The sequence below is a fragment of the Linepithema humile genome, chromosome 6 (genome assembly GCF_040581485.1).
Source record: "Linepithema humile isolate Giens D197 chromosome 6, Lhum_UNIL_v1.0, whole genome shotgun sequence".
NCBI classification, from domain to species: domain Eukaryota; kingdom Metazoa; phylum Arthropoda; class Insecta; order Hymenoptera; family Formicidae; genus Linepithema; species Linepithema humile.
Window position 1 is genome coordinate 9017621 of NC_090133.1, and position 20013 is coordinate 9037633.

General features: G+C 28.0%; 1 protein-coding gene across 7 annotated transcripts; it reads right to left on the reverse strand.

Moving 5' to 3' along the window:
• Nucleotides 1–10539: 10539 nt before the first annotated feature.
• On the reverse strand, nt 10540–19415 carry LOC137000488 (uncharacterized). 7 transcript variants are annotated; one of them, XR_010890718.1, is made up of 8 exons: nt 18882–19415; nt 18336–18447; nt 18155–18217; nt 17957–18044; nt 17489–17739; nt 14092–16129; nt 13427–13783; nt 13087–13207 (listed from the first exon to the last, which is right to left on the reverse strand). XR_010890718.1 is itself a non-coding variant. In XM_067357114.1 (7 exons), exons 3-7 carry the CDS (start codon nt 12784–12786, stop codon nt 10666–10668), a joined length of 720 nt encoding a protein of 239 aa, XP_067213215.1. In that variant the 5' UTR covers nt 12787–12912; nt 13083–13207; nt 13427–13778; the 3' UTR covers nt 10540–10665. The 7 variants fall into 7 exon arrangements, 1 of the variants encoding a protein (XP_067213215.1); XR_010890719.1 differs by having other exon boundaries at nt 18855–18967; XM_067357114.1 differs by lacking the exons at nt 14092–16129; nt 17489–17739; nt 17957–18044; ... (1 more) ...; nt 18336–18447; nt 18882–19415 and adding exons at nt 10540–10790; nt 11610–11769; nt 11895–12148; nt 12518–12580; nt 12669–12912 and having other exon boundaries at nt 13083–13207; nt 13427–13778.
• Nucleotides 19416–20013: the final 598 nt, after the last annotated feature.

The window sequence follows — 20013 nt, forward strand, 5'->3', positions numbered from 1 at the left end:
TTTAACTTGTACTTACTAGCATTTTTCATTAATTTAACAGGATATTTCTTCCATATTAATTCTGGAGTTTTATTTTCTTTATTCCATTCTTGTACTTTATCGTACTCTAATTTTGGCGGATATTTGCAAAACCATGTGCGTTTAAGTTTTAATAACCATTCTTTTGGTACAAGATCTATACATAATTTTTTATCTTGACGCCGAATACTAGTAAAGCAGACGACTACGTGCGTAACATTATCACTTAGTTCAGTTCTATATAAATTACATGAATAATAAATTACGATTATTTTTCTTTATTGGTAAAAAGAGCTTTTAAGTCAATAATATTACGTATTTTATTTTGAAAATTAACAATAACATAATTACCAATAAATTGAAAAAATACGTGTACTCACAAATATGAAAAATCATTCATGGTTGATGCGAATTATAGCACTGCACTGCACTAGACTTAATAATACACTGGATTAAAATATAGTTTTACTTTTTGTCACGTAAATTAAAATATACAGTTATACGCTTTGACACATAACAGCAATGATGCCAGAACGAGGTTTCGCAGTCAACAAACAAATGCATATACAGAAACTATCGATAGCGAAATCGAAATGTATTAAAATATTTATTTATACGGTAATAAAAAATTAAATGTACATATTGATTACATTTATGTACATTTATTAAAACATTTACAAACATTTACAAACTAAGAAAATTTAAGCGTGTAATAATTTTGTACAATACGTAATATTCTTAATGTTTAAAAGTACGCATTTATGTTTAATTTCTTTAACATGAAAAACGCAACGGTATTTGCTTAAATTAACTTGCCATAAACCGACATTAGATGATTTATAAGGATAGTTAAAAACATCTCTTGTATCATAATATAACGATCCTTTTAGTGATAACTTTTCTTGATTTCAAACATCATTTTTTAACGAATAAATTTTATCAATTTGTATGATATTGCCATTTTTTAGTTGTACAACGTTATTAGGAGATTTGTGATAATCATTTCATTCCATGTTATACTTTTAAATATTATTTTTGTCATATGATTGCCTAAATAAATTGATTTTTTTTTAACATAATCTGTAACTGATATAGATTGAACAATCTTTATATTAGTATTTAAATTAATTTCTTTTAAACGATTTGCAACTTGACTTAAAGGATTATTTGGTGTACGAACTAATTTTTTTAAAGTCATCAAAAAATTTTCAAATGGAAATGCCGAAAATGATGTCAATGAACATCCCATATGAGTTACATCATCTGCTATATGAATTAAATTATGAAAATTAATACTTTGAATATGAGAACCATAAAATTTAGGCAACAAACGAAAAAATAATATTAATAATTTTTTTGCATTTTCTGCGTTTAATATTGCCAAATCATCACTACATAATAATCGACATGCTACATATAAAAGAGAAAAGTGCTTATATTTATCAGTTGGAAGAACATGACGAAGTACTAATATACCACTGTATAACAGAAAGAAACGAAATTGTGTCGCTTTCCAATTTTTTAAGTTACCAATATCAAAAGTTTTTCTTTGGAATTCTGAGGGAATTTGACCAGATAAACCATGGAGTAAATTGCTTAATAATAATCGATTTCGTGGCCCAATACCACTATTCTTGGGACCACCGAATACAATATTGTTTAATAAAGTTTTTGTAATACCAAGAAATAAAAGGTGCATTGAATCTAGAATAATTGATTTTACTGGATCAAATTCTGGAATTTTTAATAAAAGAGAGATTTCGTTATCAAGATGATGCTGAGACTGCCTACGTTCTTTGAATGATTGTTCATTGCGTTCTTCACAAGTAGTTCTCGAATATATGCGTTTATTTTTACCAACTGTTTTACCTTTTACGGTACAACGTTCGCATGCATAAAATGCTACGTGAGATTTTACACATTTAATAAATGATCTAACCGGTGTATCACATATAAAACCTAACACTTTAATATTATATATTTTATCTGACAATTTAATTTTATTGGTCATTAAACTTAATAGTTTTTCTATAAATTCATTTAAAAACTCCGTTGGCGATTTTGGTTTAGATTCACCGTGATATATAGCAACAACTTGCGGTCTGACAATGTATTTCTTATCATTTAACATAATCAATATAGGCCAAAATTGTTGTTTTGAATTTTTATAAATTTGTACACCGTCGATGTTAACAAAAATTTCAATTACATCTTTTACATATACTTTAGGATTTATCATCAATTTAAGAGCTTTTTCTAAACCAAAATAAATGTAAGTACCAAACGATCCATTAGCACTTAACATAAATTTAACAACATTTCTGAAATTTTTAGTTTGCAGAAATGTTGCAGCTGTTTTTGGAAATTCGATATGTTCAGTTTTCAAAATACATAATAACTCAGATAACATTTTGTTATTGAGACATGCAACATTTTTAACAAACCAATCTAGTATCTTTTGTTTAAAAGAAATGTTTGGATCTAATTTTTCTAATTGTTCTTCGACTTCGTTGTCGTGACATAATTCTTCACTTGATGAAGATGATGTAATTTCATTATGTTATATTAAAAAAAAGTTTTCCTCATAAAAAAACCTTTCCAAAAAATTGTTTTTTTTTTAAAAAGTTTTCCTCATAAAAAACCTTTTCAAAGAACTGTACTTTCAAAAATATATTATATTAAAAAAAAGTTTTTCTCACAAAAAACCTTTCCAAAAAAAGTTGTATATATCATAAAAAACTTTTCAAAAAGATTGTATTTCCAAAAATATATTATAAAAAAATCTTTTTAAAAAAATTATATATATTTATTATAAAAAACCTTTCCAAAAAAATTGTACTTTTAAAAAAAGTTGTATATATTAAATAAAAATTTGCTACATATTCTGTCTATAAAAGAGGTGATATCAGAAAATGACGCCAAGTTTAAATAAAGAACCTTTCAAAAAAAGTTGCATGTATATCTAATTATTTATTTAAAAATGATATTTATGTTTATATCTAGTTAATTCTTTTTAAGTATACTTTTTAAAATAATTGCATTTGTATCTAGTTATTTTTTTTATATCTGTATCTAGTTAAATAAAAAAATTTTTCAAATTTAATCAAAATAAAAAAATATTACAAAATTTCGCAAAAAACTTGGCGCTGCTATAAAATAGCCTTAAAATATTATTATACATCTTAAAATATTATAGAGCAATGAAGGCTATTTTATAGCAGCGCCAAGTTTTTTGCGAAATTTTGTAATATTTTTTATTTTGATTAAATTTGAAAAATTTTTTTATTTAACTAGATACAGATATAAAAAAAATAACTAGATACAAATGCAATTATTTTAAAAAGTATACTTAAAAAGAATTAACTAGATATAAACATAAATATCATTTTTAAATAAATAATTAGATATACATGCAACTTTTTTTGAAAGGTTCTTTATTTAAACTTGGCGTCATTTTCTGATATCACCTCTTTTATAGACAGAATATGTAGCAAATTTTTATTTAATATATACAACTTTTTTTAAAAGTACAATTTTTTTGGAAAGGTTTTTTATAATAAATATATATAATTTTTTTAAAAAGATTTTTTTATAATATATTTTTGGAAATACAATCTTTTTGAAAAGTTTTTTATGATATATACAACTTTTTTTGGAAAGGTTTTTTGTGAGAAAAACTTTTTTTAATATAATATATTTTTGAAAGTACAGTTCTTTGAAAAGGTTTTTTATGAGGAAAACTTTTTAAAAAAAAAACAATTTTTTGGAAAGGTTTTTTTATGAGGAAAACTTTTTTTTAATATAACAAGGCGTGTACTTGGCGCCCTTTTTTTACCTTTTTTAAAAAAAAAGGTTTTTTTGTGAGATATCATTTCTTTTTTTTAGTAAAAATAATTTTAATAAATATGATTCTTTTTTTTTAGTAAAAATAATGGTAATAATATCCCACCATCACTCCCGTCATATTTTCAATACGACAATCCTCTTTTTGATTATAGAAATCTTAATTTATACAAACCTAATAATTTTTTTTTATATTTTACAACATGTTTTATAAGAAAATTATTAGTGATCATAAAAAGGGTATAAAAAACCATTTGTATTTCTAAGTTATTGCGTTTTTTCATATATAAAAACAGATTACTTTTGATCAAATTTCTGTAAGAATGACAAAAACATCTTTAGCACCTCTAGGCCATTGTCTTTTTTTAATTAGCGTATCGTCAGCTTCAATCCAAGTGTTAGACATTTCTTCTCTATAAACATTACATACCTGCCGATTCCACCAATGTGCACAAAGTACACTTTCTGTCCACTAACTACAGAATATTAACAAGGGAACGTTCACAAGTGTCCCCTCCCCCGATTTGATTTTCCTTGAAATATGTTGTAAAACATACAATTTGAGGAGACACGTATTTTTTTATAGCGGCCCTAACTCAAATTTAAGGGATCAAACACTCCTTTGAAAAAAAAACGATTTTTTTCTTTGTGTGTAACTATCGCCAAAACCGTAGGAGATAAAAAAATATTTCAAATAGAAGTTGTATGGCTTGTAATGGACTTTATAACTGTGTAGTTAAATTTTCAAAAAATGAAATTTTTTTTAATTTACCCCCACCCCTTGTTATTATTTTTTCCAATTTCAAAATTTTTGTAATGACAAAAGTTGTAGCATTTTTTACGCTGAATTCAACCATATATGATTTTATTATGTTTCGAAATCACATCTTTCAAAAATGAGTCATCAGTATCACATTATATGCGTCGCGCTGCATGACCGTTTATACCGCACTTGTGTTGTGCATAGTCGCAAAACAAATATAAAAATGACATGTTATTATATATTTGAGAAAGAAAAGTTAACTAAAATTGTTGCTAAAGCATCTCTTTCACATTACACTCTTATAGATAATCGCTGCATTTCGTGCGCAGCGCGTTGTTATATGCAAGTTAGCTATCAGCGCATATTACACTTTGAAGTTTTGCTTGCAGTGACCACGGGAAAATAATTTATGAAACGAAAACAGTGAATGAATCAATCTATTCAACATATATCTACCCTGACTCTACCTTCTTGGCCCGACTTGACTGAGAATGAAATAAAATATAAAATTCTGTACAGTTTACTCTTTTTCAATAATTTTAATATACTGTGATTCTACATGCTATTACATTCCACTAAATTACTACGATTTTTTTAAACTATGGTATATAAAATGTATATTATAAGTATAATTATAATATATATAAATAAGCTTATATATATATAAAAGCTTATTTATTGTATCAATATATTATAATTATACTTATAATATACATTTTATATTTCAAGATTTTATATACCATAGTTTAAAAAAATCGTAATAATTTAATAGAATGTAATAGTATGTAGAATATATCGCAGTATATTAAAATTATTGAAAAAGAGTATGTACAGAATTTTATTCATTGTCAGTCAAGTCGGGCCAAGAGAGTAGAGTCAGGGTGGATATATGTTGAATAGATTGATTCATTCACTGTTTTCGTTTCATAAATTATTTTCCCGTGGTCACTGCAAGCAAAACTTCAAAGTGTAATATGCGCTGATAGCTAACTTGTATATGACAACGCGCTGCATACGAAATGCAGCGATTATCTATAAGAGTGTAATGTGGAAGGGATGCTTTAGCAACAATTTTAGTTAACTTTTCTTCCTTAAATATATGATAACATGTCATTTTTATATTTATTTAACGACTATTGCGCAACACAAGTGCGGTATAAACAATGCGTCATGCAGCGCGACGCATATAATATGATACTGATGACTTATTTTTGAAAGATGCGATTTCGGAACATAATAAAATCATATATGGTTGAATTTAGCGTAAAAAATGCTACAACTTTTGTCATTACAAAAATTTTGAAATTCGAAAAAATAATACCAAGGGGTAAGAGTAAATTAAAAAAAATTACATTTTTTGAAAATCCAACTACACAGTTATAAAGCCCATTACAAGCCATACAACTTCTACTTGAAACATTTTTTTATATCTCCTACGGTTTTGGCGATAGTTACACACAAAGAAAAAACTCGTTTTTTTCAAAAGGGTGTTTCACCCTTTAAATTTGAGTTAGGGCCGCTATAAAAAAATACGTGTCTTCTCAAATTGTATGTTTTACAACATATTTCAAGGAGAATCAAATCGGGAGGGGACACTTGTGAACGTTCCCTTTAAGAGTGTTGTCAGCATGTGTGTTGCTACACTTCTGCACTTCAAGACGAGAAAAATTTTTTTTATAAAGAATACTATTATTTTGATATACACTATCTCTATTCGTCTCCACAACACGTTACATATACATTTTACGACCGATATTAATTATATCAATGTGATTAGTGTCATCAAAGCTGCGAGCTGACAGGTCTGAGCGCCGCCATGTTGAAAAAGGACAGACATCTTTTAGAAAAAGAAAGGAAAGAAAAAAGACGCTCTTATGCGGGAATTGACATTTCACGGGATGTAGAAAAGGACAACCATGTCGCATTTTGATGCTTCTAGTTGACAAAGGAAAAACTTATATATTAGAGAAGGATGACGAACAGACGACGACGACCAAGACTTACATAGATTTCGGCATATTTCGACTTTGGCAAACTTTGGCAAACTTTGGCAATTAATATAGTTTTTTAGAAAGCATGTACAAAAAAAGTAAAGATACTTTTATTATGTAAATCGCATGTGCTCTATCGATTGAGCCTATTATAAATTCGATCGGTCCACGCATTATTGAGATATGAAAATCTCGACTCCTATCAGCTCATGTGCTCGCGTAAAGATACACGGTCGGTCTTGCGCTGCGCGTGAACTTGGCGCGAGACACTACCGTGTCTCTTGATAAATAAATGCAAATGCCAACGTAAGCGCGCGCCGCGCGGCTTCTCAGCGCCATCAGCGCACCTAACGTCAGAAATCGGAACATGGACATTTTAGCTGGACATTTTTATCGTACTATTTTAGACATTTCGACTTTGGACTATTATAACTTTTTTTCTACAGCACCTACAGTAAAAACAAGCATACTTTTCTTATGTAATTTGGGTATGCGCTATCGATTGAGCCTAACAACAACTCAATCGGCCCAGCCGTTATTGAGATCCGATAATCTCGGCTCGTCTCAACTTTCGGGCTCGCGTAAAGATACACGGTCGGTCTTGCGCTGCGCGCGAACTTGGCGCGAGACACTACCGTGTCTCTTGAAAGATGCTAAAGAATTGAAGATTATACTTATTTAATTAGAAAAATATATATTTAATATTCAAAAAGATTATTTATTATTATTATTATTTGTTTATTTATTTATTATTTATTATTCATTTATTTATTTTTTTAATAATAAATCCAAAAATTTCATCAAAATTAATCATTACGTTGTTAAAAAGTATAAATTGTATTAACAGATAATTTCAATATCATCATCAAATAATGATGAACAGATAATTTTATCATCAAATATGTAAAATATTTTAAATTCTAAATATGTGTGCAATTACTTGGTATTTCTATTATCATGAGATAATGCTGAAGAAGAAGGCAAAATTTGTGCACGTTGTTTTTCAACTTCACTTTCGGTCACCTAAATATTGTCAGATTGTAACTGATTTTTTTGATTCTCGTTTTCATATATTTCATTATCATCCGATGATGACGATAACGATGATGATGATATAGTCTTTAGCTTCTTTAAATCTCGATATTTTTTGGTATAAAAGTACTTCCTTTTCAGCATTTTCTATTAAATTTTTACTACTGGATATAGCTGTAACTATGAGTTATAAAATTGATATAATTGCAATTAAAAAATTATTTTCCATAATACAAAAAAAAAGAGAGAATTTGACAACTAGTAAAAATGATAAATAACAGAGTTATCACTCACAATAACTGTTATTACTCCGTTTCTCGGCCAATTATTCAAGGTTATCTTTTTTCGTAAAGAAATATAATTCTTTTTTACCAAGTTTATCCGTTTTGTTAATAACGCAATGGACTAGAATATAGTTTCACTTTCTGTCACATTAAAATATACAACGGTTATACTCTTTGATACTGTCTCCTATGATGTATACTAAGTATTCGATGTTCTTCTTTTGCCAATTTTAGTGCTAAAAAATTTACCGGCATTGTACCATTTCGGTACTGGCATTTAACGCTCTTCTTTTGCCAATTCCAGTACGGGCACGGTACCTTAAATTTACCGGCAGTATACCGTTTCGGTACTGTAATTTGACATTTCTTATACTAATTTTTGTACAGGTATAGTACCAAAAAATCCACCGGCAATATACCATTTCGGTACTGGCATTCAACGCTCTTCTCTTGCCAATTCCAGTACGGGCACGGTACCTTGAATTTACCGGCAGTATACCGTTTCGGTACTGTAATTTGATATTTCTTTTACTAATTTTTGTACAGGTATAGTACAAAAAAAACCACCGGCAATGTACCATTTCGGTACTGACATTCAACGCTCTCCTTTTGCCAATTCCAGTACGGGCACAGTACCTTGAATTTACCGGCAGTATACCGTCTCGGTACTTGACATTTGACATTTTCTTTTATTAATTTTTGTACAGATACAGTACCGTAAATTTACCGGCAGTATACCATTTCAGTACCATTATTCAATACCGATTTAGATAATGGGTTAGTACTAAACCATTGTTATTTTAATACTGGTTTTGTACTATTCAAGTACCGAAATGTAAAACCCGTTTTTCGGTACTGGATCTGTATCTCGCCAGTATCTAATACTAGTCTGATGTATGAAATTCCCACATGGGATATTATAACAACCTTACGACTGAGCAAAAAAGATTTTTCACAACATTTTTTACGTGAATAAATAAGTTTTTCTTTGAAATAATGCAGAAATCATTATTTCAGATTTAAAATAAAACTGTTCTGTGTGTCATAATAACCATATAAAAGAAATTTATGCCCACTGTTCCAAATTTATTGGTTCTACAAAAAACGCAATTAATACACTCATTGTAAAACGATAAATATGCGCGAGCTAGCATTTCTTTACCCGACGCACACGTATTTAGATGTGTTATTGTCGCCGTTGTATTGTGAAGACGTTTGATTTGTATTTCATATGAAACCACAATGATTTTAATCTCGATACCTGCAATTTATTCGTACCAGCTTTATTGATTTATGTAGTTAAACACTTGTAATATCAATTTTTTCAATATCGTTCTTCTTATTTAAAGGTGCATATCATGTGACATTATGGACACGTGTCTAGAAAGTGATTGTCGATGAAATCGGCGACGGCAAGCTCTAATAACGCAAATCTGTGTGATGCACTCAAATGCACAATTGACGTTAATACCTCGCTTACTAATTTTCAGGTATCGTAGCTTTGTATTCTAGGAAACTACTGTATACAAATATATGTATATCAAAGAAGCGTATGATGAACAAGAAAATAATTAATTTGGCGGATTGTATCCGAGAGCATCGAATGCGCTATTGGCCCTTCATTCTTCGAAAAAATATTGCGTGAAAAAACTCAACAAGGTAAATGGTGCATCATAGAATTTTTTATCAAGTTTTCTAAAATATATCCTTATCGAATTGAGATGTATTGCAGCACCTTCGATTCTGAAATATAATTTTATAAACTTTGATTAGTGGTTTTATCACACTATTATTACCTCGATATTGAACAATAAAAAAGGACATATGACATATATCGTATTCTTTTCGTTGAGACACGCAAAATATATTCGAATTTCAGTGTTAAATATATTTACTTCAAAGTTACAATAGTACTAATAATATTCTTGCTACATTGTTTAAAGCGCTGAAAGTTTCTGTCGTAAAATTAAGCCAACTATTACATTTTACTACAAAATTCGACATTATTGTGTATTTGCATCCATCAAATCCTAATTTTGTGACGCTTGCACATGTATTTCTTGTAACAGAACGCATATAAATAAATGCAATGTCATTCTGCCGATATGTTCAATGAAATAGTTTATTATCTACGAAAAAATATTAACGTCCTTTGAAAAGAAGTTGTGTATATACCCAAATGAACAAAAAGATATCTTTTAGATCCCTAAAAGATATCTTGCTATGTCTTGAGATGTCTTACATTTTTAACGAAAAGATATCTTTTAGGAATCTAAAAGATATCTTATGCAACAGTTTAAGATATCTTTCAGATATCTAGAGTTGTCTTTTAGATATCTTGCAGATTCTAAAAGATGTCTCGAAGACATCTTACAGATCTCTTTTCGATATCTTTTAAATATCTTTTAGATATCTTTTATATGTCTTTTTAGATGTCTTGAATATATCTTTTAGATATCTTTTTGAGAGATCTTAAAATCTATATTGGAAAAATGGATAGAAACATAGCACGACAATGTTAAGTATATTAATTATAAGTGCAAATTGCTCTAAACTGCAACTTTTAATTAATATACTTAACATTGTCATATTATGTTTCTCTGATAGAGAAACTTGAAAACAATTTTTTCACTTGATATTTTATTAACACAGTATATTTTATTAATAGCAAATATACATATATGAAAGATGACGCCAAATGTATTTCAATCGAGAATATTGATGAAGCAGTCCTCTATTGTTGTTTTTTCATTCTATATCTCATCTTATCACCAGCATGTTGTAACCAGCTCTTGATATGTTTTACAATGGATGTAACGGTGCAGTCAGGTCCTTTGCCTTTTGTAAAACTTACAGCCGCTGCAAATATATACATATTTATATTAGTAGATAAATATGGTTGAACAACATGAAATATGGGGTTGAGGAAGATTTCTATTTATATAAATAAAAATATTACTATTCTAAAAAATAGCTAGCAAGTTGTACTTCTATATAATTTTTATACATTATAAATGTCAATGAGTATTTTCATACGTGCATTCACAAAGAATATAAAATAAAAAATAACAATGTTAAAACCAAGACTCATGTAATTTTAAACAAATGAAGAGGAAAAAAGAGAATCTTGAGCCAAAGAATTTTTAGTTATTATTCTTTTAAAAATTTATTTAATATTCCAGTTTCGATTAAAATTTAACCATCAGTACATCTTAAGCAATATTAAATCCATTATTTATTATATATATAATTATTTGTAAAAGCCGTAAATAATACATTGTCATTTAACAATTGGAATAATTAAAAGATTGTTTTGTAAAAAATATGTATGAAATCATAAAATAATCACAACACAATGAGTACTAATTAATTAAATAAATGAAAGTATTTTAAAGATTTGATATGTTGCATTACGTGGCTCTTACAAATATTATATATATATAATAAATAATGGATTGAATCTTGCTTAAGATGTACTGAAAATGGTTAAATTTTAACCAAAACCTATACGAAATGTTACTCGAATATTACATAAATTTTTAAAAGATTAACAACTAAAAATTCTTGGGCTCAAGATTCCCTCTTTTCCTCTTAATTTGTTTAAAAAATAACATTTGCAAAAATTTGAAAGCTCATATAGATAATTTCTTACTGTATGCAAAAGTATGTACCACTTACCAACTATGATGTTTGCAAAAGTAGAATTTTCTATTGCAATCGTATTTTTTGCACCGGTCCAAGATAGCTTATGACCAAGGTCAAATGATATACAGTTTGTTAGAATATTGGAAACCATTTTTTGTATGGAGTCACCACCAATACATTTAATTCTTTTGTCCTACAAAAAATATTGTCTGTAAGTGCTATTATTAAAACATTATTTACAAGTATTCTTGACTCTTTGATATTTATCATTTCTAAATTAATCCATTGATTGATTTATATGAATAATGTGATACTTACAAAACATTTACGAAATGCTTCATTATTTTTTAATGTTTCATTGAATTCTAGGTATTGTTCAATTGATGTCAAAGGAAATTGAGGCATCAAATCCATAGTAACTTCATCAATTCCTTCGTTTGCTGGAAATTTATCTCTTAAAATAGCAAGTATTGCACTCAGTTTGGAACTATTTTTAGCTGCTTCTTGTTTTATCTCTTTTCTTAATTGTTCAAAGCCTTCATATAAAATATTTAGCTTTTCACTTAAAGAATCTGAAACAAAAAAACTATTAATATTTTACTATTCAAAATTTAATATAATCATTATCAGAAGAGATGCAAATTTTTGCAATGTTATAAATAATTTTAAAATACAATAATAATACTATAATATAATAATAATACTATAATTTATAATGCTATAATGGTACAATATACAATACAATAAAAATATTTTTCAAAGAAAATAAAAATATTATATATAAAAGATTATAATACTACAATGTACTAAAACGTACAACTTGTGTATATTATTTGCAGTGTTTAAGAGAACAATGATACAATAAAATATACAATTGATATATATTATTTGCAGTTCTTGTTTCAATTTCTTGAACTGTTTCAGAAAATAATGCTACTTACTCAGAGATGCATGTATTTCTTCATTCATATTCACTGTCACTATTGGAAGATTCACTTCTGCATCTGTAACAAATAACAATAATCATACTTTATTTAATTTCTTTATTAATTACTGACTTGTATTATACTATATTATTCCATAAAAAGTTACCGATAGTTTCGTCTTCAGCTTCTTTATCATCATTGTCAATTTCTATATTATAATTAGAATTTTCCTCGTTACTACCGATTTCTCGATAACAGTCAGCAATATCATCATTTATTTCCATTTCTTCACTTTCATTCTCTTCGTGGAAAACTTGAAGCGAAAATAGATGGTCCTTCAAAGATGAAGGAACATCAGAAATGATTGGCTTGTCTTTGTTAACACTTGAGGTTTTATCACATATGAGGTCCTGAGTAATTCAAAATAAAAATCTATTTATATATATATATCTAAATATATAATGTATACATATTTTGTAATATATATATAATTATTTTTTATTTATTATTCATTATTTCTCTACGTATCAATGTAAAGAATTATTAATCCATATTATTCATTATTATTTTTAATACTCACTTGCTTCTTATTATATTCTGGATTAGCCGGTGCTCCTTCAAGTTGTTTAGGTGTAGCATTTCCCCAGCGATTTTTATAATTTCCTGGCGGTAATTCTATTGTTTTGTTTCTTTTGGAAGCACTTGCTGTATAATATACATAAAATTTTTTGTAAATAAATTTATGACTCTTCAATATTTATATTTCTTAATTCAATATTTCAATTTAGTTCAATATTTACATAATATTTCTTAATTATATATATTTATTCAATATTTTAATTTAGTTCAATATTTATATAATATTTCTTAATTATATATATTTATCTATTAATATTTATTAATTTATGTTATCCAATAACTTACGATTATGATTGTCATCGTCAGAAGAATCGCCATAAAATTGTCTTTGTTTTATTAAACGTTTTGCAGGTAATGTTTGGTTTTTTTCAGAATCATTTAATGTAGCTAATTGAACTTCATCTGAAGTCGAGATGTTAATGCATGACTTTTCTATTTCTCGAGCTTTATCGTAAGTATCATAAGGTCCCAAAATTTTATGATAATTGGAAACGTTCCAATCATTTCCAGGCTTCAGCTTTTTTTTATTGCATTAGTCATATTATATTTAGATGATGGATATGCAAATGTTTTTTGCAAAAAGTTTATCCAACAGTTAGGAACAATTTGGCAATATTGGTCCCAAAATACAACGCAATACATCTAAAATAAAATATTGATTGAGTAATAGTAAGTATTTAAAGAGATAAATAGAAGGAGTAATCTTCTTAATATATAATTAAAACATTATTTTATTTTCTAAAATATTGTTGTGCTTAGAATTTTTAATAACGATAAAATTTACTATAAATTTATAATAAATTAAAAAATTTTTAAATATTTTCAAAAATTAGAAATTATCTTTCGTGACATCATTAGCATCATATATATATATATAATTATCATTGATATTATTTATGTAATATAATTATTTATTATAAATATTTTTTTATTTTACAGCAATTGCTTACTTCAATTATCAGTATGTATAATGGGAATTATACAAAAAGTTTCTTTGTAAGGAAGTCGCATTGCTTTAGCGCTTATTTTACTGACTGGATATATGCCAATTTCAGACCATATATTTCCGATGTGAATTCCCAACTGTCGTGAATCGCATGGATATAAAGGAATATTCGATGAATTTTGTAATGTTTTTCCAACTATTACTATTTCTCCATTTCTTTTACCAATATATTCAATCATGACAATATGCTTATGATCAATATAACAATAAGCGTCAGCTTCTCTTATACAAGACAATGAAAAATTTTTGAATTTTATTTCCCGGTAGGAATATGTACATCCAAATAATAATTCTTTATTCCTGGAATTCAGAAGAATGGGATATTGTTGATACTCATATCTAATATCTCTTCCATTGTATGATTTTTCCATTAAACGTCTGTGTAATTGTTGTAAAGGTTGTGCACTTTTTCGAAGCATCTTCTTCATTTCTTTAAAATAATTTTCAAATGGAAACGCACTGAACATATCTAAACATCCATAGTTTTGAACATCTTTGTGCAAATGTATCAAGTTATGTACATTGTAAGTAATGTATTGTTCACCATACAAAAGCTTGTATGCTTGTACAAAGTGTATTAGCAATTCATTTGCATATTTGTTATTATACTTGCAATCAGTAGGATTACACAAAATACTAATTGCACAATGTAAAACATAAAAATGCCTCAGGTAATCATTTGGTAAATATGACGTCAAAGTTACCAAGCCTGTGTATAGAAGAAACAATCTGAATTCCGTCGCTTTCCAGCGATCCAATTCATTCAATCCTCTCGGTTTTCTTGAAAATTCTTTAGGTATATACGGTATTAACTGTTTCAAATCATCTGACAATTTATGAATTTCAGAAGCAGACAGTTTAACATTCCTTATACCTGTAATCCATAATTTTGTAAGTTTTTTCATTACACCAAGACAAACCAGATGCATGTAGTCTAAAGGAAATTGTGTAACCATTTTCAAGGCTATGTTTTCAAAAGGTGAATTATCTAAATGATGATCTTCATTTTGCCGCAACAAAAATGTTTCGTCAGTACGTAATGGAGCATTTTTGTTTAAAAATAACATCCGACCATTTATCCATTCACCTTCTTCTTCACATTTATCACATCCATAATATCCGGTATGGCTTTTTATACATTTCATAAATGCTCTTGCCGGGGCGTCGCATATTACGGTATTTATCAAAATTTCATAATTTTTTCCTTCATAATTAAATCCTTCTTCTTCAATTTCAGTATATTCTTCAATAAAATTATCAATAATTTCATCAGGTTTTCCAGGTTTACAATATCCATGATAAACTCCAATGACAAAAGGTTCTTCTCTATAATCTATGTGAACAATTTGTCCTAAAAGTGGCCAAAACTGTGCTTTGGAACTTTTTGCCAGTGGTAAACCGTCAATGCCTAAATTGATCCTGATTGGATTTTCAATATTAACAGATCTAGTGTGTTTCAAATGATCTTCCAATGCTCTTTTCAATCCGTGGTAATAATAAGTTCCAGAAGCAGTATTAATCATTGATGTTGTTTGTGGTGTTTGCAACAACGTTCGAGCTTCAGTTGGAAGATCTTCATGTCCATAAGCTTTGAGACCTTTTAGCAATTTAGTAATGGCTACATGAGTAATATTATTTTCAATACTCCAACTCCGTAGAAATTCTCGTAGTGTTGCTTCTTTTTGTGGATAACAATTCAAAACTTCATCGTTATGTTTATCATCTAAATCTGACTCCACGTCAGAATCTTCAGAATAAGAATCAATCCCAAAATCTTCAACATCTTGAGATACATCATTCTCCATCGAAATGTTACGAATATCAATATTTTTGTGAGACTCTCCTTGAGGATTCTCATTCTCAATTTCTTTATTATTTGTTTCATTAATTGTAAACTTCTTGTCTATTTCTTGTCGTCGACGCCATTGTTGGGAACGACTCAAATGTTCATAGTTTTTCCTCTTCGGCATATCACAATATTTCTTAAAAGAGTATTTACAAAATTAAAATGTTTCATACCGTGTGTTTACAAAATAAAAATTTTTCCAAAATTAATTTTTCAACAAATCGTTAAAATTCTTCTCTCATAAAAAAAAGTTAAAGTTAAAAAAGTTAAAGTTCTCTCATTAAATATAACAGTCTCTTGTTCATTCATCACAACTGTTTCAGATTGTAATGTCAGAAGCGAGAAAATACATAATAAAAATTATTTTTTATTATTGCTAAATATATTCAAGTAAAAATATTTTTTATTAAAACAATGTAATCAATAGAACTGAGTAATAAAAAAATCGAAAACTATTTTTTTGTTTTATAGAGGAATTAAATAATATTTTTTGGTATATACATGTACATATACAGTCAAATACTCATATATTTTTGTGTCAGACAATCGATTCCCCAGAGCAACGCAATAGTTTAAAGAGAAATTTTCTTTCAACTTTTCAAAAATATCAAAAATATCAAAAAATTGTGTTAAGATTGAATGGCCCGTTTTTTTGCGGTTGAGTGTATTTTTTTAATTTCATAGAAAGGACCAAAAATGACATACGGAACGGTTTCCAAGTACATGAAAAAAATTGAAGACATTTGTAAATAAGTGAATGAAACGCTATTTCGATGTAAAAAACGTTGTTGACCTGCCGGATCGTGACTCTGTGCAAAAAACAATGAAAAAGCAAGACGCAATGATTTTAAAGATGTTTCAAAAGAATCCCCGTTTATTATTGCATAGCGGACAAACGGCTTTGTGCAAAAAAGTGTCATGTGATACTACAAGAAGGCGTTTACAGGCTCATAGTGTGAAATTTCGTAGGACAGTGAAGAAACCGCTACTGTCTGCAAACTACGTCGAGAAAAGGCTCGCTTGGGCGAAAGAAAATTTGGACCGTGATTAGGACAATGTTATTTTTTCGGATGAAACTTTTTTTTGGCAAATTCTTCTATTAATCGTGCAAGTTTAAGCTCCGAGGGAAGAATATTTATACTGTTAAGCAGTTAGTTCGACAGATTAAATTTATATAGAAATATTTGTCTTAAAATTGTGCTATAACATTGGCAGAAAGTATACCTCGGAGATGCCAGGCAATTATTGATAATGGAGGTGATAGGACAATTTATTAATAAAGCGTCATAATCTATATCATGCCCAATCTGTGTTTTTCTTTTCAATTAAGTTAAATATTCAATTTCAATTCATTATCCCAAATCGTTTTCGAGTTTCTCTGTACACGCTTTTGTGAAACAGACTGCATATATAGATGTAATATTTATATATATAATATTTATTTTATAATATCCATGACAATAGAATTTTTTAAACTTTATACATATATAAATACCTTTGTTTCTCGATACTAAAATATTTTTTTCTTGTGATGAAAATGTAGAGCGCCTGAAGAACGACTGGAAAAGAAGATCCCAAAAACAGCTTTCATTTGTCATGACTGTTGGAGAGCAACGGTTGTTAGGAAGAGCGATTATATAGTGTGTCCAAAACGTATTTATCAAAACTGTGGTAACAGCCATTTGTTAAGAGCAGTTGGAACTTATATAATTATAACCATGTTGAATATCTTGTTTCTTAAGATGCCTGCAAAGTTTACTACATACATAAACAGACATAATATCGTGCAACAATAAATTATACTTTGTAATTTTTATATAATTGATTACTAATTGATATTAATTACTAATTGATATTTAACAGATATATACACTATTAAACTTCACAGATTATAAATTTAAATAACAATGCAACTAACAGTTTAAAAATATAGTATTTTTAAATATTATTTCAAAGCACTTACATAAAAAACTGTGATCCATTAGTATTTCTACCACGGTTTGCCATTGATAATAAAAATGGCTTATTATGTTTCACGATAAAATTTTTATCTACAAAAATTGCAATTTTTAAGTAGTAATCAAAGATAATATACTTTAATTGTATTCTTTGTAAATTCATACATTAAATCAAGTCTACGGTATTAAAATAATAAAATTACCTGCAAATGTTTCACCATAAATTGATTCGCCACTTGTTCCATTATCTATTGAAAAATCTCCACCTTGAATTAAAAAATCCTTCACAACTTTATGAAATACAATGCCTTTATAATGCAACGGTTTGTATGTTGTTTTTCCAGTCCTTTTTCTCTACTACACAAAGCGCAAAAATTTTCGTACGTTATAGGATAGATAACTGAGAAAAGCTCTAAGACTATTCAGACCATAGGCAATCCACCCACTTCGATGTCAAAGAATACTCTCATATTGACATTAGCCATGTTGTGTTGTACTATAACAACAAAATATGATTAAGGGGACTTTGATTTTTATAATATTTGTTAAATATATTCATAAAATTATACATATGTACACGTATACACACACACACACACACACACACACACACACACACACACACACACACCATATTCACAAATTTGATGTTATATCTTGTACAATACTAAAGCTGCGTAGTAAATTAAAATGTAAGCAATCAATGTAATGTAAAACTCCGAGCAGTCCTCGAGAGACAAAATGAACAAGGCTTACAATTTGCTATGCGGCTTTGGCATTGTACAAGATATAACCTCAAATTTGTGAATATGGTGTGTGTGTGTGTGTGTGTATGTGTGTGTAATTTTATGAATATTTAACAAATATTATAAAAATGAAATATAATTCTATAAAATGTCTTACAAAAGTTATGTTAAAAAAGAAAATTACTTTTGTTCTCTATCGAATACGCGTCCGCCTAGGATCGTGGTCGGCGGAAATAGAGACCGAACCATCGTGGCACCGTCGCGCGCCACCTCGAAATTGGAAATCGGAACCAGAATCGGAATTAAAATAAATTTTATGCCCGCATAATTTTAATAATTAGAGCAACACATCTATTGTATTATACGTATGATCTGTATTATATAACACTTAATTATATTTTGTTTACTAGAAATAATAATTTAAAGACATATTTTTAGATGTCTTTAAGATATAATAGATATCTTTTAGAAACGCCTTAAAGACATATTTTAAGAGAAATCATTTAGATATCTTTAATATGTCTATTAAAAATATATTAAAGATATCTTTTAAGAGATCTTTTAGATGTCTATAGATATCTTTTAGATATTCTATAAAGATATCTTCAACGAAACTTTTTTAGACATCTTTTAAATAACTTCTAGATATCTTTTAGAAATATCTTGAAGACATCTTGAATAAAATATCTTTTCGATGTCTACAAGATTTCGATGTTTACTGGGTCATTGTTTAGTTAAAAAATCTGATTTGTTTTATGAATTTATAAACAAACTTTATAAATGTAATATTAAAGAGTACTTTTTTCGATTAATTTATAAAAATCATGTATTTATAAATTCAAGGTACGTCTTTGAGATATAAATTTATAAAGCTGTTTATAACTTTATAAGAATCATACTGACGTATACAGACGTTAAAGATAAATTTTTTATACATTTAAAATTAATAAAGTGATCAAAGTAAAAGCTGACGTTATTGCTGTTTGTGGCTCGATCTCAATTCAGCTATCATCATCTCCATTGTCAAAAGAATAGATACATCTATTAAAAATAAAAAAAAAGCTGATTAAAAACATCTAATTATTCGATTTTTATTGTCTTATTGTATAAGTAATGTGTGTGTGTGTGTGAGTACGCCACTCAAAGAAAATAAAATATTAATAATACACAATAATATTAATAATATCAATAAAACATACCGCCGCTTTTTTTCAGTTTATTTCACGGCTTGTTGACGGTCCGTCGAATGCTATAGAGCTTTCCATTCTTTGTCTTTTCATAGGTAGATCATCTGTTGGTCGTGAATCGCTTCCTGG